The sequence below is a fragment of the Mytilus galloprovincialis genome, chromosome 6 (genome assembly GCF_965363235.1).
Source record: "Mytilus galloprovincialis chromosome 6, xbMytGall1.hap1.1, whole genome shotgun sequence".
NCBI classification, from domain to species: Eukaryota; Metazoa; Mollusca; class Bivalvia; order Mytilida; family Mytilidae; genus Mytilus; species Mytilus galloprovincialis.
Window position 1 is genome coordinate 68985416 of NC_134843.1, and position 27505 is coordinate 69012920.

Consider the following 27505-nt stretch of genomic DNA (forward strand, 5'->3'; position numbering starts at 1 on the left):
ACAGAATACATATTTTGAGGTATCCTCATATTATCTGCCAACTTTCGCTTGTAATATATCTTGTTTCATTATCAATTTTTTTCGAAAGATACGTTATATTTAATTGTTTTTAGTTGTTCAAATAATATTAATTATTTACGAAATTCATTAATGTTGCTGCTTGTTTCTGCATTTCACTGAAAATATAATTCGGTAAATATCTTAAAAATTTAATCAAATTACATACTGAAACAACATTGTATTCTAAGTCTTCTGCAGGATAAACTCTTTCAAAGTTGTCTCATTGGTAGTCATACCACATCTTTGTATACATTTTTATCTTTATAACTAACCTCATTGTACAATTTATCGAAGTGTGTAGGATCAAATTCTACTCCATTCTGTAGCATCACTGAAACATATTCTACCCGATTCGCTATAATAGCTTCTAATAGCAGTAACTGTAAATCCTGAACAAAAATGTTTTGGTAAATGTAAAGCTATTTCTTTCATTATTGGTTTTAATATTCTCAATTCTATAATCAATTTTATCGATATATTGCATAGTTAGAAAAAATAAAAGGAGATGCGAAGTGTGACTTCAAGTAAAAGGCACAAAGACGACAACATAACTTGGATATAACATGATATAAATATACAGGTGTGAATAAAATATCTAAGCTCTAAATTTCAATGAATGTGGTTCATAATAGAACAGCCATTACAATTTGTACTTCAATATCCTTTTAGATTGTGTTCCCCTTCTCTATATTTCATTAAGTATACCTTTTTCTAATTTCCTTATGGAATGACTGTAATATTGTTTCTGTCTATGAGGATATAGCATAACAAATATGGTGCAACGCTGTATAACCTGTGTAGCGGGTTATTTTGAATGTTTGCAACATTTGTTATGTTATTTCGAATAGACAGAAAAAAATAGTACAGCCATTTCTTATAATTTAACTCTAAATTCCATTTTAAACCGGAAGTAAACTATGAAAAAAATTGATGTCGTCAGGGTCAGATGACAAAATTATGCATTTGAGCTGATAAACTTAACAACGTCAGCCAATCAGAAGAAGCGTTACATTCAAAATTAATTTTATAAAGTATACCGAAACATCATGAACTACCACCTACATTTATTTGAATGGGTTCTGCTTATATTAGATTAATATGGATTTATTATACAGATTATGATTTGTTTTTAAATTAGATGGACTTATCTTTTCAAAGTTCGATTCTTATAACGTATTTCTCCAAGTTTTGTTATTTTTCCTAAATTGGTACAAAAGTGTTTTGACGACAATGATTTTAAATTCAATTCTTGTTTCGATATCATGTCTAACTAGATTCCACAGTATGAACATGTTTGTTGGTCCCTCTGTTTACAAAGACAACACATTTTAAAATAACTTACCAGACATCTATTACTTTTATAAATATTAGGTTTGGATAGTTTGACATAATTTGCTTGTTATTTGTGGCATTTGATACTGTTTGACATAATGTAAAGTAAGTTATCTGTTAGCAAATTCCTGTTGACTTGTCGACAACAGAGATAGATTATTTTAATTTTAATTGTTTTAATTGTACTGCTGAGAGTGGATACATATCATATCACACGATATTTGCTATTAAAATCTGTTTCTGTAATGATTTTTAAAAAACAATATGCAGTCAATTTTAATTCTTTTCAAATAATCTGTACAAAGATGTGTTCTAACTATGTGACGACATCAGGCATAGTCGAGAAGGATTGTGCCTGATATTCATATGATGAAGACAAACAGTTTAATTGAAGTCTGGAGCTGGCATGTCAGTTAACTGCTAGTAGTCTGATGTTATTTATGTATTATTGTCATTTTGTTTGTTTTCTTTGGTTACATCTTCTGACATCAGACTCGGATTTCTCTTTAACTGAATTTTTAAGCCCGCCGCATTTTTTTGCCTGTCCCAAGTCAGGAGCCTCTGGCCTTCGATCGTCTTGTATTATTTTTAATTTTAGTTTCTTCTGTACAATTTGGAGTTTAGTATGGCGTTCAGAATCACTGAACTAGTATAAATATTTGTTTAGGGGCCAGCTGAAGGACGCCTCCGCGTACGGGAATTTCTCGCTACATTGAAGATCTGTTGGTGACCTTCTGCTGTTGTCTGCTTAAGGTCGGTTTGTCATCTCTTTGGCACATTCCCCATTTCCATTCTCAATTTAATTTGCATGCCGTCACAAGAAATTCAGAGGAAAGCAAGACAATTCGACGTCATTATCGAATTTGACCAATGAAGATCAAACGAATTACACGGTGATTAAATACAAAATTTTAACATGTCAAGAAAAGGATGAATCGAGTAAGAATTGGTTAAAAAAGTATATCTCACATAAGATTAAACGATATATGTGTAATACCACCAAATCATGGTACGTCACATCCGGTTGTATACGAAAGTACATGTAGGTCTTAAAAAATATTCCCTTGAATTTGGCAGTTGTAGGTAATTAATACTACATTTTATTACAGTAAAACATTTCTGTGTCATAAACATATGTCTTGGGTATTTCAAAACACCATTATTTTTTATTTGGGATTTCTATAGAATATTTTGGAATCTTGGGGTTACATGGTGACTAAACCTTATACACAGATAAAATAAGGGGAGAAATTTGATTGGTTAACTTCCAATGATAGTCATTTTCTTATATACAATGACATGTTATGTGATTTGTTTTCTATAGTACTGGACAGGATACAACTTTACTCATGCCAAGTATTTCTTTATTTGAAACAAAGATAAATTCTGCACAATTTTTTGAAAAGTGTAAATTTAATAAAGGCTAATAGGGGAAAATCAATGATGGTATTACACCTATATTTCTGTGATTTTTCTTTTCCAAAAAAATGTAAAATTCAAGGGAATATTTTTTTAACCTTTTTAGTGTGTAACTATTTTGATTTTGAATGTGTTAATTTCTTACCTCTTTCTTCCGTTCGTATTCTTTTTCCTGTATGAATTGATATGCTATGTAAAAGAACAAAGACAGTGAGCCAGGCGTAAGTGTTAGTTGATAGTTTTTCATCAAACTTGTATCTGAAAGAAGAAAAAAAAACAACAAAAATTTACTATTTCGGATTTTTTTTTAAAGTCTAATCTATCAGGGTAAAATAACAACGGATCAGATACACTGTTCAAAATTTAATGTTGAGTTGTTATACTGTACCATCAGGGTTAATCAAATGGATTTCAACAATCTACTCTAAGACCGTCCATTAAAATAATACACATTTGTAACAAGATGGAAGATGGATTGCCCGACACTGTTCATTACTATTTATCATACTCAGTTGAAGGATTGACTTACGACTACATTGTTCACTTTCTCATAAGACATTGTTTAATTGTTGATGTTTCTGTTATGGTTGCGGTAAAAGAAAAAAAAAAGCAAAAAACCGTGCTTCAGATGTCCCCTAAAAATAATGTATACAGATTCAGCAAAACTAAACACCACACTCAACTCCGAAACAATATGACGAAACACACAAGATTAACAATGATATCTCTGACTTACGCATGTTGAGACTGGCGCAAAAATAAAATACGGCTGGAATCGACTTGTTTTGTTTGATCTCAACCCTCATCCTATACATCTAGCCAATGTTAAATAAACCAACACAAAGGAAAAAGCATAGTTAAACTCGGTTTATATAAGAGTAGGTAACAGAAAAAACTAAACAAAATGACAGTGTTTAACAACAAGTAACGAAATACTACTAGTAGAAACTGAGATGCCAGCTCTGAACCGCAATTAAACTGATTGAATGTTCGTTTTCCTGATATGAAAATCAATAACAATCTTCCTGTTGGGAGTTTAGTCTTATGCTCTCTCTAATTTTACGAGGCAAACATAACCCGTATCATACCAGCATCTAGCTTAAGAATAGATGTTTATTTTCCGCTGCAAAGAACATATGAATGAATCAATATTAATTCCTAATAATGCTACTGTAAATAGTATTATCGTTACTATATACTATGTTTAAAGGTTTGATTAGGTTTCGAGGTGATGACGACATTGTTGGTGCTTTTTATAGAATATAACCATAAAAAATGGGATGTACGTTTATTTATACATACGAATGATGTCATGGTAAAGCTTGTAATATTTCGTAAACGTTCAGACAAGTTTGTGCATTCGATAAACATAGTGTAGTAATTAGATATAAGAAGATATGGCATGAGTGCAAATGAGATATCCATCCAAGTCACAATTTGTAAAAGTAAACCATTCAAGGTCAAAGTAGAGTTCTCAACACGGAGCCTTGGCTAACACCAAACAGCAAGCTATAAAGGGCCCCAAAAAGACTAGTGTAACACCATTTTAACGGAAAAATCAACGGTGTAAACTATATAAAAAACGAAAAACGAGAAACTTTTATGATCTAAATCGATAAACGACAACCACTGAACACCAGGTTCCTGACTTACAATATTTACAAACAGATGCAGCAGGATTTAATGTATGAATAAGCTACTATAAAGTATCAATTAAAATGGCTAAGCTCAATCAAAAGACATATTAACACAAACAAGTGAATAGACACTAAACGAATAAATTTGATCTATGAAAAAAATGTAAAAACAAAATGTTTAGTAATATAGAGACTTTTTGACAAAGATCAAATACATTGTTACATACACAAGAAAATCAAATAATTTGAAATGGTGACATTGGAACATCGACATATAAAAAACGGATTATTAACATTAAGAAATGAGACATCATCTCTTTAATTGTATATTTTAGTATCATCTCTTCCATAAAAGATAAAGAGATAAATATTCATATCTATATACTAAATGCCTCTCACCTGATGATAAAGTCGAAACATTAATCTTTATTAAACTCACTGCTATAAATTCAGAAATTATAGCGACGTTTTCATTTTTGCGAAAAATGCGACAGGCTTGTAAACGCAATAATTAAGACTCGTATTTTGAAATATTTTATATGAGTTAAACAGGATTTCCCTCAAAATCGTAAAAATTAAAATCGCATTTAAGTCTAAAATGACAAAATTGCAGTAACTAATGCACGCACTCATTTCTGAATTTACAGTAATTATATATGGCCATTGATTAATAAACAATGATGAATTGGGTGCGAATTTTCTTTCAATGGTTATCTTCTACATCGTGATTGTATAATTTAGAATGGAAATGGGAAATGTGTCAAAAAACAACAACCTGACCACAGAGCCGAAAACAGCCGAATACCACGAATGAATCTTCATCGCAGCGGGGAATCATTGCAACAGAAGACGGTCCTAAGCTGTCTTTAAAAAAACGTTTGAACTAGTTAAGTGAAAATTAACGTCATACTTAACCCGAAAACATATAAGTGAACAAAAATTAGGAATACTTTACCAAAGTTGTTGTCTTTTACTATGTTCAAAGTAACGGTATTTTGCTTAGGTGGTTGTTCAATTTCTTCTTTTGTGTCTTCTACAAACATATCAAACGGTTAGATAGCTTGCGGAACGATGATATTACAATATTATTTGTATTTCTTTTATCTAAACCGTATTACAGCAAATAACCAATTACCATAAATATCTGGCTCGAATGTGCTCCACAAAATTAGACTATCACTACGATTGGCGCTACATGTGACGTCGGATCTTCTAACCCTTCCGAAACACCTGGGATCACCCTTGGTTTTTGAGGGGATTGTGTAACTCAGTCTTTAGTTTTCCATGTTGTCTTTTATATACTCTAAACAGTTATTTGCCCCTTGGTCGTTTTTCTTGTTTTTAATATGACATTAACAGTTTATTTTCAAGTTATGAGTTTGTTAATTTTGAAATATTGTGCCTTTGTTTCACAAAATATACCAAAATGTAGTTAAAAATAATTAATAATCATAACAGTATTTAAATATCAATAGTCAGTTGCTTAATGTCACAAGAGTGTTATTATTGTTGCGAATGGAAGGAATAACTGACATCAGTAATCATTAGGGTTCACAAGTCTATGCAATTTCGTTTTGATAACGTTAAAAGGAGATTTTTTTAATGTAATGTTGTAGCAGATATTTCATAAATGAAGACGACTTTTCTGTCTGTTTCAAATAAAGGACTTTCATTTGCTTTCTATTTTTAAGTTTGAAGCAATACTTTTAGTTTGTAGGCATCTAAATCGGTAGAGTAAAAGTTTGATTGTCGGATTCCACAAGATTGTGTCTTTTATTGTCGTCGCTTAATATTGTTGTATGAGTAACTACATGCAACATTAGAATTAAAGACGGAATAATATGGTTATTAGGGAGTCATCCAATGAGTCTTTTTGCAATCAATATATAACCAATAACATGCATTTCAAGAGTACAGTCATAGAGAAAAATATTTCCATAGTGCAACTTCACCGCCACTAAACGCGGGTATACCAATCATATAATTGTCCCGAAATAAACGTGTTTCTTTCCCTAAAAAAACGAATTCTGTCGTCGACAGGCTGCAAAAGAAATAATCTTTCATTGGACCAGAGAATCATAGCAAGTTGCGTAAAAAGTAAAATCATAAAAATACTGAACTCAGATGAATATCCAATCTGAAAGTCCATAATCACACGACAAAATCAAATGACAAAACACATAAAAAACGAATGGGAAAGAAGTGTCATATTCTTGACTTGGTACAGGCGTTTTCAAATGTAGAAATTGGTATATTAAACCTGGTTTTATAGCGCTGTACGCTCATTTGTCCTTAACTAAACAGAAAATATTTTGCGCGTGGACGTCTTCGGACGTGAAGTACAGTAGGGCGCGCATAATTACATTTAAGTTGACAGTCTCATCAAATTCCATTAAATTTACAAAGATGCGTGAACTAAACAGACATAATAAATAATATAGTCAAAATATGGGAACAGCAGTCTTAATCGTGTAACAAGTTTAAAAGGAACAATTTCACAGAACACAACATCAATTCAATTTACAGACACATTCATTGATTTGCGTGTCTGACGCCAGAAAATTATATATGTCACATATTTTTGTCGTTCAATGTTTATACAAACAATTTTAAAATTTCACATGGACAATATTAGCAGACAGGGTTAAAAAATCAAAAGTATGTAAGAATTAATTACAGAAATAGACTGAGATTTAAAATAGTCCAAAATTTATATAGAAATTATAAGAATCCAAAAATAGTTCATTCCATTCCGCGATTGAATATTTTTCATGTTTTTGATTTGTCTTAAGTATACAAAAGGTGTAGCAAGCAACGAAATTATATGGTTTATAAAAAAATTATATGTTCAAAAGTGGATGTCTGAGAATACATGTTGTCGGCAATTAATCACAATATTTTTTGGCGTATATTTAAAAATAAAAATTCTTCCCTCGTCGGGTTCGAATCCCGACGAGGGAAGAACCAAAAATTTGCGAAAGCAAATTTACAGATCTAACATTGTTGGGTTGATGTTTAGACGAGTTGTATATACATTATGTACACAGCCATGTATCACCATCATTGATGGCGATCCGATGGATACATCTGTTGTAGAGTTGTCACTGACTCAGACGTACTTAAAAATAAAAATTTATATACCCGGCGTAGTGATGACTGGAACATTTTCCTCAGAGTCACTATCTTCTATACCCACTAAAATAACAAACAAAATCCTTTTAAAGAGAATACTAATAGGCCGTAGATCAATAATTGCATTCTAAATTAAATACACAAGTAGAATTTATGAAATGTGTTAAGTGTTGGGTCTGATTTGTTTAAAACAAATTGAAATGCGATGTGGATGCCAATATGACAACTATCCGCCAGAAATCAAAAGACTTTGTTTTCTTAAACGGCAGCATAAGGTTTTTTTCTGTCTTAGAAAGAACTTGTGTTCCCAGTTATAGGTCATAATTCACTTGTTCAAGTTTTAACAATCTACTCCAAAATCTTCAACCACAATAAAAACGTTGTCCTTTCTTTTACTATTTACACTATTTTTTCAAATCCCCGATTTAGAGATCAATTTAATCGTCTGATGAATCAGAGATTTTTATATAAACTAAAAATCAAATAGTCCTTGTTTAAGGTCATAAAAAAATAGGTATGTAGAACGAAAAACAAGTAAGCTGGAGTTTACCAAATCAAATTGTTTTGATCGACAACCTATATGTTTACCTTTGTGGTGGCTTGATAATTAATCAAACAGACTGTATGCCAATTACTTCCGATTGAGCACCCCTACTGGCCAACTTTGATTATATTTTTTTTGCTTCATTGACTCGACTCTTTCAAATCGATTAACTAGATTTCAGGTAATGGCATTAGAAGGCAATGTGTTCAACTGTGAAGTGTGTTTGACTTTCACCACCGAAAAAGACGCTATAAATTAGGTGACTCTATTTTTTGTAATTGTTCTTCTTTTTCTTATTATTACTATATCTGTTAATATTAAAATTTATTCGTATAATACATAGATAATATTTCAATTAAGAAAGAAAAACACAAGTAAGAAGATTATGTTCAATGAATATCTAATGAATTACTGTTCTTGTTTAAGTCACGTAATGACCAGCCCTTGATGATGGCTTCAACCACTGCATCCTCCATCTTGAAGCCTGACGTGTTGTCTACATCATACACTGTTATCTGTCAAAACAACACATATATAATCAATCACATCATCAAATATATGTGACTCTCTAGGTAAAAAACAACTGGCCTTTTGTTGATAGAAACTATAACTGTGTTGAACTTAAATCGTATGACATTAAGGAATCATTTGTATTCGCCCTTGTTGTTTGGTTCGGTGTATATTGGTTTATCTAAAGTTTTTATTTTAGTATTTTATAGATTGTTTTTTTAAAATGATTCTCATTTGATTTGGTCTCAGAGAAGTCGTTTATTTCTCCGATATTAGTTATCCCTTGGTTTTGTATTACTTTTATTTCACAAACAGATTCCTTATAAGTCATTAACAGAAATATGATGTTATGAAATGTACTGTAAACATATAAATTTATGTACATGAACTATATAATATACTTCTTAAAACTAATGTGTCTATTTCATATTCAAATATGGCAACCGACACTGATTTTGAATAATCGATAATGTACGGGGATTGTTTTTTGACCGACATCCTTAATACCATCATGGCAATTCAGAATGTACAATGTATGTGATTATTGTTATATATATAACTATTTAATTTCCTTTGATATCTTTCACTACTTGCTTACAATACAGAGTGCCTATCCATAAGATTCACTATAAAAGTATTGTCGCGTCATATCACATGGTTTTAGACATTGGAGCGCAGTGAACGAGTTCGGGTTAAACTTATCAACATCAGTTCATTCGTTATGACGTCAGTGATATGTCTGCATCTAAGATATTATGGCCTTGTGAAAGTATTTGAGGTCACAAAGCTGTGATTTGTATTTATTGTAAATAAAAGAGCTGAACAGAGTGATACTGACAGTGAGACGACTAATAAATAACCCTTAATGACTTGAGATCTTGTTTTGGCAGCTGACCATTACTTGTGGTTTGTTGTTATTTGTTTTATTTTTTAGACAGTTGAATAACTTTTAGAGTTAGAGGTAACAGTAGCGGAATAAGTGCGTATATAGATAAAACATTTAAGAAGGCAACCAGACAAAATGGGAATAAATGGGTCATATATCCACACTGCAAGTTCCTCAATCTTCAACTGCAAACTTTTTTTCTACTTAATTATAGAATGATTTTGTATAAAATGGAGAACTTGTTTGCCGTTTCTTTTATATACAAATAATATAGTATTATATAAAATCGTTAAGGTACCGCAAGTGTCAACATGATTAATTGAAAAAGGAATTCGTGAACGTTTTTTTTTTGCCTAATTAGTACCAAATACATTTTAATTTCACAAAAACTTATTAATGAAATGCATTTTCTAAACACTGACATAAATACCATGCATATGACTATTTAAGGTGTTGACGATATATTATAAAACAAGATATAAAATGTACACTGAACATCTAAATATAAACACATTTGTGATATCACATGGATTTCCAAGTCCAAGTTTAAGGTAATTTTTATCTCAAACAAACAATATTTGCAAAAAAAAAAATGTTTCAAAATTCTGAATCAAATCCCACAAATTTATTTTTTTCTCACTAGGATTGTCAGTTTTTCTACCAAGGTCAGTGGGTTTCGCCAGGCGCTCCGGCTTCCTCCACAACTATAAACTGAATGCCACAAAAAAGCACAATAGTGTTGAAAGAGGCATTTAAATGCAGTTAACTTGAAAATGTGGGCGCTCATGATTCAACTAAATTTCATATTTAGTTATGAGTGGTTTGTTGCATTGAGTAGTGATGAAACTCATAATGGTGGTTACATTGCGTCACATCCATGGAGTACCACATTTGTAGAACAGTTAACTTTAACATTTATAACCACTTAGCAAATATTTTAAACATTTCTATTGACAGTGAGACGATTAATAAATAACCCTTAATGACTTGAGATCTTGTTTTGGCAACTGACCATTACTTGTGGTTTGGTATTTGTTTTATGTTTTAGACAGTTGGATAATTTTTAGAGGTAACCGCAGCGGAGTAAGTGCGTTTATAGATAAAACATTTAAGAAGGAAACCAGACAAAATGGGAACGTTCTAAAACCAAAACAAAACCACAATGATTGTATCATTAGAAATGATACTACATCTCCTTGTTTTAAATTGTAAAATCACAAGACCAAACATAGTCAACACTTAGGCGTTTAAGTGTTGACATGAATATCAATAATGTGGTCATTTTTATACATTTCCTGTTTACAAAACTTTGAATTTTTCGGAAAACTAAGGATATTTTTATCCCAAGCATAGATTACCTTAGCCGTATTTGGCACAATTTTTTGCATTTTGGTTCCTCAATGCTCTTCAACTTTGTACTTGTTTGGCTTTATAAATATTTTGATATGAGCGTCACTAATGAGTCTTATGTAGACGAAACGCGCGTCTGGCGTACTAAATCATAATCCTGGTACCTTTGATAACTATATGAATGTCATTACATGGAATCATGCCTTTATGTGAATTATAAATGTAATAGTGCATAATCCGTCTAACTTCTCTTACTTAACGCATGAACCAAAATTAACATATATCATAGCGTACAAATAGACCATTTTCATATTACCGACTTTTGACTCCGGAATTAATATTTTTCGACAGGTTAACTTTTCTGAGGTCGGACATCCTGGTACTCGGTCAAACAAGACCTAGAACAACGTAAATAGGAACATTCAAGGTTTCAATCTGTACAATTTTGAGGGAAAATTAACTGTTTGAATTCTTTATATACATGACTAAATCATCGGAAAATAGTAAGTTTCCCCTCAAACTGTACCGATCATATATCTGAATTAAAATTTGTTGGTGCTCGTGATTAGCTGAGTACCAGAATGTCCTACTACAGTGAATGTTACCTGTCGAATAATTGTAGAACCCGGAGTCAGACGTCGGTAATATGAAAATGGTCAATTCAAATGTGATTACATTTTTCTATTCGTGTTCTTTATATTTGGGCAACTGTATATAAATCAACATATAAAAGCAATCACAAACTAACCAGATGATTAAATTTTGCTATTTTTTCCATCATCTTTATCAGTTCCAAGAAGCTATTTCCAAGGAAGCATGTCCCAAATAGTAGAGGAGCCTGATTTTTTAGTAGACGATCTCTTTCGCTGAAAGGAAAAACAACAGAGTAGACTGTAAAGTATACCGTTTTCACATTGAAAAGCTACAGTGCAAAATAGATCAATGATTTATTAGAAGAACACGGTACAAATACATACCAGAAGGTAAAGCTGATATAACAAGTTATAATACCACAAATATATGCCTTTTGTGAGTAAAGGCACATACTTATCGTATTGACCAACTCAATTCTTGGACGTGAAAATATAAAATCATTTTTTTGAAAGTCGTGCGTCTTGAGTTACCATAAACAGGATCATAATTTTAAATTCATACAAAATTTAATCCTGGTATCTATGATGAGTTAATTCACTGTTGACTGTTAACAAAAGATTGAAATTTCGAAATACGAAGGCTTTTCTACCTCAGGAATAGATTACCTTAGCTTTATTTGACAAAACTCCCCTTCGATAACCGGATATATTCTCTATAGGAATAAATCTACGTATTAAAAGACACTACGTCACTAAGACTTACCTACCTCAAGAATAGATTACCTCAGCAAAACTTATTTGGCAACGCTTCTAGGAATTTTTTGTCTTCAATGCTCTTCAATTTCGGAGATTATTTGGCCGTTTTAACTTTTTTTTATTCGAGCGTCACTGGTGAGTCTTTTATAGACGAAACGTTCGTCTGGTCAAATACAAAATTTCAATCCTGGTATCTGTGATGAGTTTATATATATTCATGTATATTGTAGAGTTGTCACTGGCCCAGACGTACTTATTGATATAATTATTTTTTGTGACTGTATCTTACATTTATTTGTAGAATCTTTTACTATAGATAATTGAGCTGATCTGTAAAAATAACATCTCCATGCCTTATATATCATGTACTGTAGTACGATGCTAGATTAAAACTGACGTGGAAAGGTAACATCCGAACGCTTCATTGTGAAGCCCAGGTGGTCGTGTGATCTAGCGGGACGGCTACAGTGCAGGCGATTTGGTGTCACGATATCTCAGTAACATAGGTTCGAATTCCGGCGAGGGAAGAACAAAATATTTGCGAAAGCAAATTTACAGATCTACTAACATCGTTGGGTTGATGTTTAGACGAGTTGTATATACATAATGAACACAGCCATGTATCACCATCACTGCTGGTGATCCGATGGGTAAATATGTTGTAGAGTTGTCACTGGTTCAGACGTACTTATAAATGTAATTTTTTTCTGTGACTGTATCTTACATTAATTTGTAGGATCCTTTACTATAGATAATTTTGCTGATCTGTATCAATAATATCTCCATGCCTTATATATCATGTACTGTAGTACGACGCTAGATTAAAACTGATGAGGAAAGGTAACACACGGCCACTGAAAGCTTTATTATTGTGAAGCCCAGGTGGTCGTGTGGTCATGTGGTCTAGCGGAACGGCTGCAGTGCATGCGATAAGGTGTCACGATATCTCAGTAGCATGGGTTCTAATCCCGTCGAGGGAAGAACAAAAACTTGCGAAAGCAAATTTACAGATCTTACATTGTTGGGTTGATGTTTAGACGAGTTGTATATATATATATATATATATATATATATATGAGTCTAAAAGATTGTGTAACAATACCGATAAATAGATGGAAAACAAAACACTAAAAAGTGTTGAATATCATTGCACAAAGATGGAAAAACTGAACAGATGATAAAAATTATACATTAATTGCAAATATTTCGGCTCAACAAATGACCTTCGTCAGTTTTAAAAGTTTTAACAATACTGATATATAATGTGTATGGTGTAAATCAGTAATAATACAGGTAAGTTTTGGTCGATTGATTTTAATCCTGAATATCATAATCTAAGCATTAGACTGTAAATTTAATTATTTCTTTGTATTGATTCCCTCTGGATGGAGGACACCCAGTTTTTTTTTATCCAAAACCTCTCCTGATTCTCTCTTTGCCTATGTTGCCATGTACAATCCTGTTCGATCACTAGGATCTTCATGTGATCAAAATCTTTCAGATTGTGATCTGGTAACCTGAAGTGTTGGCTGACAGGAATGTACGGTTTTTTTTGTGAGATCACTCCTGTGGCCATTAAGGCGTTTGTGAAATGACAGCATAGATTCACCAACATATTGAAGACCACATATAGGACACTCAAGAACGTAAATGACGTTTGAGCTTTTGCAGTTGACATTGCAGAAGATCTTGTATGTCTTTTCTGTGGTCTTACTGTGAAATGTTGACGATTGCTGCAATTGGTTGCAACATTTGCAGCGCTTATCCCCACAAGGCTGGCAAATACCTACAGTATGGTTAGGTTTGGAAAGGTCAGCACAGACAAGTATATTTCTCAGGTTGTTAGGTTGTTTGAAGGCAATCATGGGAGGCTCAGGAAAGATTTTGGATAACTTAGAGTGTTTCTCGATTGCTGCGCAATGATCACGAATGGTCTTGAAACTATTTCTCAGACATGGATGGTAAGTGAGCACACATGGGATCTTTTACTTTTCTGTTTTTCTTTGTTGTCTAAATTGAAAACTACGTTCAAACCTATGATTGCGTTGGATAAAAACCGCAATTTTTATACGTGTGCATGTAAAACAAATTTCGTTGTAGAAGGGTCTAAAAAGAGCACAAACAACATTTTCCAAAAGACCAAAAAAAGTGAAAAAGTATATTTAAACAAAACGCATTTGACTAACAGGTCGAACAGCTGACGTTCTTTAACCCTGCTGACTGCCATTGGTGATTGCCAAATAAAATTGATCACAAGATGTAACAAAATGGATCTTAATATAAATTTAATACTAAACAGAAAAAAATTAACTTGTGGGCACGATGTTATGCCACAAACATACGGTGTCAATATTTTTTTAGTACACCAGATCCGAATTTCGACAATAAATGTCTCTTCAGTGATGTTAGGGATCGGAAGGGTATTTGGAAGTCCATATAAAAAGGACACTCATTTTTAGATAGACTCTTGAATTTTAAGAGTCAATATAGGATAAACGGATCATATAAACCGAAGGGAAAATATGATACAAGCCCAAACGAAATAATATAAACGAGTCTAAACTGAAAACTACGTTCAAACCTATGATTGCGTTGGATAAAAACCGCAATTTTTATACGTGTGCATGTAAAACAAATTTCGTTGTAGAAGGGTCTAAAAACAGCACAAACAACATTTTCCAAAAGACCAGGCAACATATAAAACCCTAACACAGCGGTAAAGTTGTGTCGTTAAACTTTAGTATGGCTCATGTTAGTACAAACCAGGTGATAAATATTAATCAGAAATTATCATTCCGGGAAAAAAGACGGGATTGTAGTTAAATTTAAAGATATTTATTTATAGTGGATTGGGAAACAGGTTTTGCAACTTATATTAATCCCTTTTCACTTTGCGGGTGCAAGTGCTGCCTTGTAGCGGCATTAGCCTCCTCTTTTTCGAAATCTACGAGGGTTTTTTTTACTTGCAAGAGATATGGCTTTCTCTTAACACAGGTCAGTCATTTATCGTCCCCTTCCGACGGACTATCATCGTTTCCTCAAGAGCATACTAGCAAACGGGATTGTAGTTACAATAATTGGAACAAATTTTCCATAGCAGTCAACTAACTCGTGATTGCGCCCAATTACGAAGGTTTCAAACTGAGAGAAATCTAATCGGTATGCAAGCACTGCTGGAAGGTTGCTATATAGAAATGGACAGTTCAACATTGGGAAGCTGATATCATTTCTTTTAAATGCTGAAATTTTAGATTATCCAAAAAGAGAATTTAATCAAAAAATAATTACCTGATCGACTGAACTAAGAAGTGAGACGTTTTTTTTCTCACATAAAATACTGGCATTTATATTTTTGATACTGAACTTATCAGTAGGAATATCAGACGAGCCTGTTTTTTGAATTAATATCAACCATATTGTGCCCAGAAATCTCGGCAATATTTTAGAAGATGAAGAATATTGGTTGAAACCATTTAAAACCACCAATGCTGGTAAATATAAAAATAAGATGTGGTATAATGATACAGCTCTTTAATAGAGACGATGACATTGAAGTTAACAACTATAGGTCAATATACAGCCTTCATCAACATGATCAATGAGAAAAACTCGTGCAAAATATCCAGCTATAAAAGTCCTTGAAATAAAAAAAAAAACAATTAAAACGAAAGTTTACTTCGGTACAATAACAATGAATAACGTACACTAACGTATCGACTTTGCTGAACGATAACTTACCTATGAATTGGTTCATTTAAGTAATCTGAAATCAAATCAGCTGCATTTCCTGAACCTTTGATCAAAAGGACTGGTATGTTCTTTTTTACTGCAGCTTTCACCTGATGGATAGTACGTGTATCACCTTCTACTACAACTAACAGTACTGGAACTTTCATTTCCAAATCTGAAAAAATACAGGTTTCACAAGCGAAAATGAAGGAATAGTATATTATATACTTTCCACTGTACACAAAACAAATATTGATTATTAAACATTCATATTACAAAAATCAATTTATTTGGTATAGAAAAGAATTATCATGGTCAAATGTCATTTGTTGACTGCTGAATTACCTTGTTTTGACGTTGTGTTGTCTTTTTTCTTGTTTTTGTCCTTCTCGTTGTCGTTGTTCTCGTCTAACGCTTTGTCCTTCTTTTTGTCTTTGTCTTCGAATGACAAAAGAGGAGTCCATCTTTTTGAAATTTGTGATAAGAGTTTACTCATATACGTATTAAACCATTTGTGACCTTCACTTAAGTCTTTGTTTTCTGGATGAATTTGAAATATCTTTAGTTTTTCCTGCAATGAAGCTGTTATCTAGAAACGACATGATGATCCAATTAACATTAATTAAAGTATCTGAGGTAGTTTAACACTTTAAAAAAGTTGATTTCACTAAAATGTTATAATACAATTGTTAGTATGCATGAGCAACAATATGACAGTACGTGTGATTGTCAATTAGACAGGTACACATAAAAGATCAAAACACACGGATGTAAACAATTATGGGTCAATATTTAGCCTAAAGCAAAAGCAGAACAAATGCCAGCAACCTGTAATTTAGTGGTTGTTATTGATTGCTTCAACCATATTACATTTCGGCCAACGCTTTAACATCCCCAATAACTTATCTGTATGTCTTAACCTAACATTCACTCATGACAGAACTAATTATATATATACATAATTTATCAAGATACTGATGAAGGATATCTGTTATCCGAAAAAATTAACATCTGTTCATTTTATTGTTATTTTTGGTGATGTTGTACCCTTTAAGACTGGTTACATATTATATTTTGTAGTGTACTGTGACCTATATTTGTTAATTTCTGTGTCATTTTTGGTCTCTTGTGGAGAGTTATCTCATTAGCAATCATACCACTTCTTCTTTTTTATATGTATCAAAATTATATGATCCATCGCCCTGTAAGATTTATTGTTCACTATTATTCAGTTATTATATAGAGAATATCATATGGCGTTTTCAATATCGCATCCGTATCAAACCGATACACCAATATAATCCCAAGAGCTCTGCTCGAGGGATTATATTGGTTGAGGTTGATACGGTGTGTGATATTGAAAAAGCCATATCATATACACTTTATTATATGCATGTACCTCAAGTAGATGTTTTTTATGTGACATGACGTCATACAGATAAGGAGGTTTGAAATGACGTCATACAGATTATAGGTTTGACATGACGTCATACAGATTAGGATTTTGATAAAGCCTTTGCAACAGTGACTGCAATCGATGACGTGACATCATACAGATTAAAGGTGTGATAAAGCTTTCGCAACCGTGCTGATATCGATATCATCACGGGTGGCTGATACAGCACGCTTGCCAATGATTGTATTACACATACAATTTATCTGTATTTACAACTAAGTATATAATAAATATATATAAGCACTCATGATAATTCATTCTACCTCCGCTACATTTAAAATTGGTTTGCATATAAAGAATTCATGTCAATGTTCTAAAATGCTGTGAAATAAATCCAACACGTCGTAATATTCAATTTTTACCAAAGAAAAATTGAATTCAAACAAACCGAATGAAATGTATACAAAACAAATAAACCGATCGGAAAACCATAAATGAAGTAAACATAACAAACCATTGCAATTTCAATAAGAAACTAAGTTAACCGAGTTTAACATCTGCTTAATAACCTGTTATTAGTATCTTACCGGATCATTTCCTCTTTCCTCATCATATTCCTTCGATTGCTTTCCTTCTCCGATATGTTCTATTTTCTGTTCTTTCGCCGAATGTTCCGTTGTATGTTTTTCTCCTTTATAATTGTGGTTTTTTATTGGCTGTACAACAATTAGAACGTTCCCATTTTGTCTGGTTTCCTTCTTAAATGTTTTATCTATATACGCACTAACTCCGCTACTTTTACCTCTATAAATTATCCAACTGTCTAAAAATAAAACAAATAACAACAAACTTCAAGTAATGGTCAGCTGCCAAAACAAGTCATTAAGGGTTATTTATTAGTCTTCTCACTATCAATATCACTCTGTTCAGCTCTTTTATTTACAATAAATGCATATCACAGCTTTGTGACGTCAAATGCTTGCTTTGAAAAGGCCATAATAGCTTAGACTCGGGCATATCACTGACTTTATAACGAATAAACCGACGTTGATAAATTTAATCCGAACTTATTCACTGCGCTCACTCGACAAAAAGCTTCATTTTGTGTTTCGCAGTTGCTATTTACAATGTAATGATATCAATATGCAGATAATCTGACAATCGGTACAAGTCTACTCTGTCAGTTCTGTTATTGCAGGTACTTATAAAAAAGAAGATGTGGTATGATACCCAATGAGACAACTATTCACAAAAGACCAAAATGACACAGACATTAACAGCTATAGGGCACCGTACGGCCTTCAACAATGAGCAAAGCCCATACCGCATAGTCAGCTATAAAAGGCCCCGATAGGACAATGTAAAACAATTCAAAGAGACACTAACGGCCTTATTTATGTAAAAAATGAACGAAAAACAAATATGTAACATATATAAACAAACGACAACCACTGAATTACAGACTCCTGTACATTTGTAAGAATTTTTATTTTTGTGAAAATATATAAACTCATTGATAGAGAAAATTGTCAAAAAAGTACAAAAACAAAAACTTTCGAACTAGAATTGCAAAATCTATAGCTCAAGTGCATTAAACGAATGGAAAACTACAGGCATTTCCTTATGCAAAATACGGTGGAATTAAGTAGCTAGCTAATCATTTCACTGTCATGAAAGTCGCATACAATACCATTATATTGACAACAGTGTGTGAACAAAACAAACAGACGTAACAGGTAAAAGTGTCCGCGGTCAGCATTGTGTTATATTCTTAATCCCTTAAAACAAACAAATATGTCAACAAAGAAAACAAATGGCATATAGAAGCAAAGAAGCAAAAACGAAGACACGAATACAAATAAAATACCATTATAGCACAATAACACAATGGTGGGTTGAGTAAGTACCGAGCCATACTCAAATGATATTATCAAAACTGGGCTGAACAGAAACGATTTATAATGTATAAAGACAAATAAATGAGCACTATAACACGTTATTGCAATGATTAACAACTTCAGTATCTAGATTCTATATACAAAAAACTTTATATATAGATGATATGTTCTCACATATATCAAAGGTACCAATATTATAATGTTATACGCCAGACGCCTGTTTCGTCTACAGAAGACTCATCAGTAACGCTCAGATCAAAATACGTACAAATTTATGAAGCCAAACAAGTACAAAGTTGAAGAGCATTAAGGTCTCAAAATTCCATAAAGTTGTGACAAATACGACTTAGGTAATCTTTTCCTTCGATGACAAAGTCCGTACTTTTATCGAAAAATTCAAAGTTTTATCGACAGGAAATTCATAAAAATTACCATATGTTTGATATTCATGTCAACACCGAAGTGCTGACTACTGGGCTCGTGATACCCTCGAGGACTAAACGTCCATCAGCAATTGCATCGACCCAGTCGTGTAAATAGTTATCAAAAGTACCAGGATTATAATTTAATACGCCAAACGCGCGTTTCTTATACATAAGACGCATCAATGACGCTCAGATAAAAATAGTTATAATGCCAAACAAGTACAAAGTTGCAGAGCATTAAGGACCCCAAATTCAAAATGATTCAAAAGAATGTTGACTATATAGAACGCATCTATCCTACCAAACAAGAGATACAGGATACAACAGATACATTTGATTTGGCCTCATATCTTGACTTGCATCTAGACATTGGCAATAAATGTCGGTTGAAAACAAAACTTTACGACAAAAGAGAGGATTCTAGCTTTCCAATTGTGAACTCTCCGTATCTTTCTAGCAACATTCCAGCAGCGTCTTTATACTGAGAAATATCTCCCACTTGATACGATATTCCCGGGCTTTTATTTCCTTGATAGATGGTTGCTGCTTACAATGAAGCTATTAAACAAAGAGTTTCGAAAGGTGAAGTTGAAATCATCCCTTTGTGAATTTTACGGAAACCATCACGAGTTGGTTGATAGTTATGGGATATCCGTTTCCAAGATAATATAGGATATGTTCCTTATGTCGTAACTACAATTCCGTTCTCGTTTCACGAATGTGACCTACCAAGTTAGACTATTTTACCAGGTTTGTAATAACATAAGCAAAACCATGGGTGACACATATGGAACAGAATATGCTTACCCTTCCGGAGCAGCTGATATCATCCCTAGTTTTAGGTAGGGTTTGTGTTGCTTAGTCTTTAGTTTTCTATGTTGTGTCTTGCGAACTATTATTTGTCTGTTTGTCTTTTTCATTTAAGTCATGGCGTTGTCAGTTTTTTTTTTTTCGATGTATGATTTTGTATGTCCCTCCCGTACCTCTCGGCAGTCGCCCCTCTTTTCTATACTTCAAGACCATCATGTATCAATTATTAGGTTGATACGGAATGTGTATAAACAAGAGTTTTTTACATTCAGATGATTCTTATTGGAAAAAGGACGAGACGTTCTTTAACATAACGATGGTTCATTAATGTTTTATAACGTCTGTGGAGCATCTGCTAGCTCTTTAATACCGAATGAGATGGGAAGTGTATATCCTATATGTAGATGAAGTTTGTTGCTAAAGTGGGGGATGAAAACTTCAAAATTGAAATGGTCTCATTTTTCACAAAATCTGATACAGAATCTGATCAACTCTAAAAATAAGGCGGAGGAAAACGTGTCTGTTGTTTCTTTAGTTCTATATATATAATTTGACAACGGTAGGGCAATTGCAACAGAAACTATATATTTAAGCCTCCCAAACGAATAGCAGTCTAATAATGACCTTAAATGATTTGACATCTTTGATCTTCAAAGTGAAATTAGATGTCAATGGTTCTTTAAGTTAAAAAAGTTTTATTAAAATATTGATAATTTGGTTATGAGGAAAGGAGGATACAAATGTGTACTACAATGGTGTGAAGTCTGCTCAGATGCTATCCACAAATAAGCCCATAAAACGTCAAATGAAAAGCTAAAATCAGTATTGCAAAGGAACATAATAATAGTAAGATTTGGAGCTCTTTTCGCAAAATTATATCGAAATAATCGGTAGCATATGCAGATATATAAGGGGGTAATACATGGACGTACCGAAGGACCAACCCCCTCAATAAATACACCGCCCCGTTTTTCAAAAAAAATATTTCTGAATTTTTGTATTGATAAGTAATTATAAAACAAGTTTCGTCACTAGGCACTGTTGTTATTTTTTTATGCTATATTATGATTAAATGTTGAATAATCGATTGCTTGATGGTTGCGAAGAAGATTTTAGCTCTAAAAAGTAAAATTGCGACTATTGTAAAGTAAATGACATAATGATATTTTATCATAATGTAACAAAATTAATAATAATGATGCAATCTTACTTTCAACTCCATTCACAGTATTGACTAGTCCGGTTGTGAATGCAGTTGTATTCCATGGTTTAGGTACATAGCTATCACAGTCTCCAACTACTGCTAGAACAAGACCAGGGTATTTGTTTTTATTTTTTGTCAACTCTTCCCATATTATTTCTGTCTTTTGTGGTCTTCCCTTATCATATACTTCCAGCTGCCACTTGTTGTCATATAGATCTGTAGTTTTAATTTCTTCATTCAATTTCTTTCTAGTGTTCTTTTTACTTCCTTTCTCCACAGCTACATTTATTTCTATTCTAAATTAGAAAAACAAGACAGAGATTAGCATCACGAATCTACCATAGTTTTAATGTGTGTATGCGCACAAATACCGCTTATCCAAGATCATACATTATAACATTCAACTAACAAGATCAGGATTATTGAATGCAACTGTGCACATTGTACAACTTTCATATGGAATCTTCAATTGAACCATTTCTTGCTAACGTGTGTACAGACATTGTAATAGTTAAATACAGGTAATGTGAGTGGATAAAAACATGTTGAATTATTGCTCTCTTATATTTGTATTTCACAATTGTACAAATTATTGTACAATTGCAGTTTAATGATTGTTATTAAAACTCGATTGAGTTTTTTACTTCTCATGTACGAAATCTTGCTTGCGGAAAATGTTGCATTTGGAATTAAAAATTAAAAATAAAAACGTTACGGTGTGTTCAAAAGCTGTTATATGAGTTATGGTTCATTTTCCTAGCCTTTATCAAATACATCGCTTTTAAAATTTCTTACATTTGACAAAAAAACCCATTCTATCACAATCAGACTTTCAACTTTCGGATTGGTCAGCCTTGATTACATACATTTTTGTAAGTTGCAAATTACTTTTAAATGAATTAACTTAAAGAAAGTTTGTACATGTAACGTATCAATGCTGTCAACCTTAATGTGTTTGTTTGTTTTGTGATCTGCCTTCATAATTGTTCTGTTCTTAAACAATTATGAGCAAGCGATTAACAATAGAAATAAAGACAAATGTAAAAAAAAAAATCCAATTGTTCTGTTATGGAACCATCGCTACTAAACTTTAGTAAATGATACAAAAAACTCGCCACTTGTTATTGTGTCTCTAAATGGTTAGATTGTTTTTTTTTACTTTTAATTCTTCTCGTTGTTGTTCTTGGCGTTCTATTTCTTATCACATGCAAGCTTGACTTGTTGCTACGTATAGTCTTTAGATTTCACTTATTTTGGGGTGACATCTTCTTCGACATGGTATCATACATTTTTTGCATTTGTAAGTCTTGGTTGTGCATGAACCTTTTCATTTACACCTGTTGTTTGCGAGTGAAAAGTTAGTCTTTTTTTTAGCTGCGTACAGTGAAACTGAGGTCCTGTGACATTCGGATATTTCTACGGTGATTTTAAGAAGTTCTAGATCTCAAATATCGTAACATGATTGCAATACACAAGATTCACAAGACAACTTAAATAAATTATGTTACTTTCTAGTGACTTCTTCTGTAACAGTTCATTGAGGATTTTTTGAAATTTACTTTTTTAAGTCGACATATTGCCATTCACTCGTAATTAGAAATCGGTAATGACCATCAGTAAAGACCATCGGTATAACATGGGTTTATCATAGTTTTGACAAGAAAGTAAAATTAATTATGTGAAACTTCTAATTTTTATTTAGCTAATCTATTTATTACAATATACAAATATGATAGGGTCTTTTTAATGAACGACCATACCATATGAAGAGTTAAGAAGTATTAAAAGTAAACTGTACCAAAGTGTTAATTACTAACCCGACCATACGCGTATGGTCGGACCATATGACTATATACCTATATGGTCATGACCTTACGCGTATGGTCCGAATACTTATATGGTCCGGAACATATATAGTTCTGTCCAAGTACAGAATATGCTGGCTGTGGTTCACCGGTTGTCATTTATCCATGATGTTCGGGTTTTTTTTATTGGTTTGGTTCACTCTTAACGATGCGCAGCTTATTCCTTTGTTGTTCTTTTATATAATACAAATGTATAATTTTGTTTTTAAATTTGTATATACGGACAGCATTAGATGAAGAAAAAAAAACCAATGATCACTTCCGAGAAAATAGAAAAATAATCAAAGTGGGAACAAATGATCAAAAGATTTCAGACATCGAAAATAGGAGAAAAGTAATAGTACAAGTTTCGTGAACAGGCATTGAATCACATGATTTGAGGAACGAACCTAGATCATACTAGTATCCCGGTGGATGTCGATCTGAGTCTCACACATATATATATATATATATATATATATATATATATATATATATATAAAAGTCTATAAAAACGACCAACCAGCAAATTTACTATGTACCGGATCGTCTAGAATAGGCGATACTATGCAGATAAGGAAAAAATTATATCAGTCTAAAGATTTGCACAACGCGTACGGTACTGATATAAGATGTTATAATACGAAAATGTTGTTATTAAATCGTGCTGACAAATATTTCGGCTCAACAAATGGCCTTCTTCAAGTGTCACAAGTTTTAACAATACTGATACATAATGTATAAGGTGTAAAAATAGATCAGTAATAATACAGGTAAGTTTAGGTCGATTGATTTTAATCCAAAAGCCTGAATATCATAATATAAACAAAACACTATAAATCAATATACGTGACTGTGTATATTAACAATAAAAATGAGTGAAAAAACAAAAACGCTAGTATTTTTTATTGATGCCGTTTGGATGATGTACATTAAGTTCCTTTATCCAAAAGCTTTCCCGAACTTGTCGCTGGGCATCACTCCAGTGAATATTCTGTTCAATCACTAGAATTTTCATGCGGTTAAAGTCATCAGGTTTGTGACCCGACTGTCTGAAGTGCTGAGAAACTGGGAGAAGTGGCTTCTTAGAGATATCACTCCTATGGCCATTGAGGCGTTTGTGGAAAGGCTGCTTTGACTCACCATCATATTGGAGGCCACAAACCGAACATTCTAGTATGTAAATAACATTCATACTTTTGCAGGTAACATTGCAAAATATCTTATAGTTGTTTTCGGTTGCCTTACTGTGAAATGTTGATGAATGCTGCATCTGTAGGCAGCATTTGCAGCGTTTTTCTTCACACGAACGACATTCTCCAGAAGTACTTCTATTATCAGACACAGAACCTGCTGGTGCGGGCTGAAGTGTCTGATAATAGAAGTACTTCTGGAGAATGTCGTTCGTGTGAAGAAAAACGCTGCAAATGCTGCCTACAGATGCAGCATTCATCAACATTTCACAGTAAGGCAACCGAAAACAACTATAAGATATTTTGCAATGTTACCTGCAAAAGTATGAATGTTATTTACATACTAGAATGTTCGGTTTGTGGCCTCCAATATGTTGGTGAGTCAAAGCAGCCTTTCCACAAACGCCTCAATGGCCATAGGAGTGATATCTCTAAGAAGCCACTTCTCCCAGTTTCTCAGCACTTCAGACAGTCGGGTCACAAACCTGATGACTTTAACCGCATGAAAATTCTAGTGATTGAACAGAATATTCACTGGAGTGATGCCCAGCGACAGGTTCGGGAAAGCTTTTGGATAAAGGAACTTAATGTACATCATCCAAACGGCATCAATAAAAAATACTAGCGTTTTTGTTTTTTCACTCATTTTTATTGTTAATATACACAGTCACGTATATTGATTTATAGTGTTTTGTTTATATTATGGTATTCAGGCTTTTGGATTAAAATCAATCGACCTAAACTTACCTGTATTATTACTGATCTATTTTTACACCTTATACATTATGTATCAGTATTGTTAAAACTTGTGGCACTTGAAGAAGGCCATTCGTTGAGCCGAAATATTTGTCAGCACGATTTAATAACAACATTTTCGTATTATAACATCTTATATCAGTACCGTTGTGCAAATCTTTAGACTGATATATATATGAAATACGGCACTGAACATTGACTGAAGCGTTTCACCGTAACTTATCTCACATCAAGATTCCGACACTTTGAAACAACTACAATTTTTATAGTAAATACCAAGTGTGGTGATTAGTCCATGCTAGAAATTATGCTTAAAACGTCGAATAAATATAAATAAGGAGATGTGGTGTTATTTATAACAGTCCTCCATAGTGCACATACAAAATAACGTAAATGCATGTCAACAACTTAACAAAACAAAAATCGCCTCACGGCAAGTATTAACAGGCTCTAAATAACAATTCATGTAAAACAACATAAATTTGTAAGATTAAATTGTAATATTTTAAATGAAATCGATAATTTATACAATTTGTTAATTAAACTTACATTTCATGTTGTAGAACTCTTGACATATCTCCCATTTTTTCACTGTCTAGATATATGTAGCATTGCTCAAAACGCTAAGTATGACCAATACCTAACATGTATAGAATAATAAATGCGCAGTTGATTTACAGAAAATCATGTTTACTTTATGCATGTTACAATGTAGACGGAGGTTTTTATGAATAATTGATGTGTGGTCATTTAAACTTCAGATTTGTGATTTGATATAATTGTTTTAATTATTTTGATGCATGCCATTTTGAAACTCCGTATTTTAAATCGTAGATTGATAAAGATGATATTCTTTTTTGCGAAAATAACTAGAAGTAGACTGTAGATATATATACAGATTATTGCCGAACAAGCGTATTGTGACAAACGACCGAAACATAATCCATACTTTATTAGGATTCAACTATTATTCAGTTAACACATTAAAACATGGAGTATATGGGCATTTTATATAGATAAGAGCGTAGGTTTACCTGTTTGAATGGTTTTACACTAGTGATTTTTGGGGCCGTCATAGCTTGTTGTTCGGTGTGAGCCTAAGCTCTGTGTTGTAGGCCGTACCTTAACCTATAATGGTTTACTTTTATAGATTGTTACTTGGATGGTGAGTTGTCTCAATGGCACTCATACCACATCTTCCTATATATATATTGTACAATTGATCATAAGGAAGAAGGCATGATATTAGGCCTTGCACTGGAAATAAAGCCGTGATGTGTACTGGACCAAATTTAGTCTAGCAATTGGCCTTCTATTCAATTCGAAGTAAAGGTATTAATGTACAAGAGCGTAATATTTTTCTAACACCAAGCACCTGTTTGATTGTCCGCATCCCGACCAGACGTTAGCTTCAATATACATGTATAAGAAGCTGCTGCGTATTTATGCATTCAAGCCATGAGAAAATCGTATGGTAATAGAAATTATCAACCTTATCTTTCTGTTAAATATGACTTTGAAAAGTCTTAGTTTCAAACATACAAATGTATATTTTTATGTTACTGCACTGATATTCTTTTCCATTATTCGTCTGGTTAATACATGAAAGATAACAGCCTAGATACAAACGAGGGGCAAAAGCTACGTATACAAGAGTGATATTACAGGTGTTTTGCGCAGTCTCGGCAAAACAGAGATATACAATTGTGTTAATAATTAAAGTATGGGAATATGTCTTCTCGATTGACAGTGAAACAAAACTATTGATTTAAAGATTTGTTTCACAAAAAGAAAAACTTTAAAAATCAATTAGGGGTTTCAATTTTCTTTGACTTCATTAACCCGCTATAAGAGGTAAGTCAGGTTTTGATTGTCTTAACATAAAGAAAAACATAAAATCACCAAAATGTCTGTTGCGGTCCGTCAGTATACATGTACCAACGGCCTAGGATTAACATTGCACAAATGTTAGACCGATACTCTATATGGTGATATCAAATTTCCAGATGTTTATTTTTATGTCTTTTGGAT

The 27505-nt window shown here is 32.8% G+C and overlaps 1 protein-coding gene across 2 annotated transcripts in view; it reads right to left on the reverse strand.

Annotated features, from left to right (window-relative positions):
* Nucleotides 1-26130, reverse strand: part of LOC143080178 (transient receptor potential cation channel subfamily M member-like 2) — a 104423-nt gene extending 78293 nt beyond the window's left edge. The window contains exons 1-8 of one of the 2 annotated variants that reach the window (XM_076255909.1): nucleotides 16294-16532; nucleotides 15958-16123; nucleotides 11619-11736; nucleotides 8537-8639; nucleotides 7590-7643; nucleotides 5404-5481; nucleotides 2957-3069; nucleotides 333-449 (exon numbers count right to left, since the gene is read on the reverse strand). In XM_076255909.1, coding sequence (XP_076112024.1) covers nucleotides 333-449; nucleotides 2957-3069; nucleotides 5404-5481; nucleotides 7590-7643; nucleotides 8537-8639; nucleotides 11619-11736; nucleotides 15958-16123; nucleotides 16294-16444 — 900 coding nt within the window. In that variant the 5' untranslated portion in view covers nucleotides 16445-16532. Of the gene's footprint in view, nucleotides 1-332; nucleotides 450-2956; nucleotides 3070-5403; nucleotides 5482-7589; nucleotides 7644-8536; nucleotides 8640-11618; nucleotides 11737-15957; nucleotides 16124-16293; nucleotides 16533-21687; nucleotides 21978-26023 lie in introns of those variants that run through there. The other variant, XM_076255910.1, reaches the window with a different exon arrangement.
* Between the last annotated feature and the right edge of the window lie 1375 nt (nucleotides 26131-27505).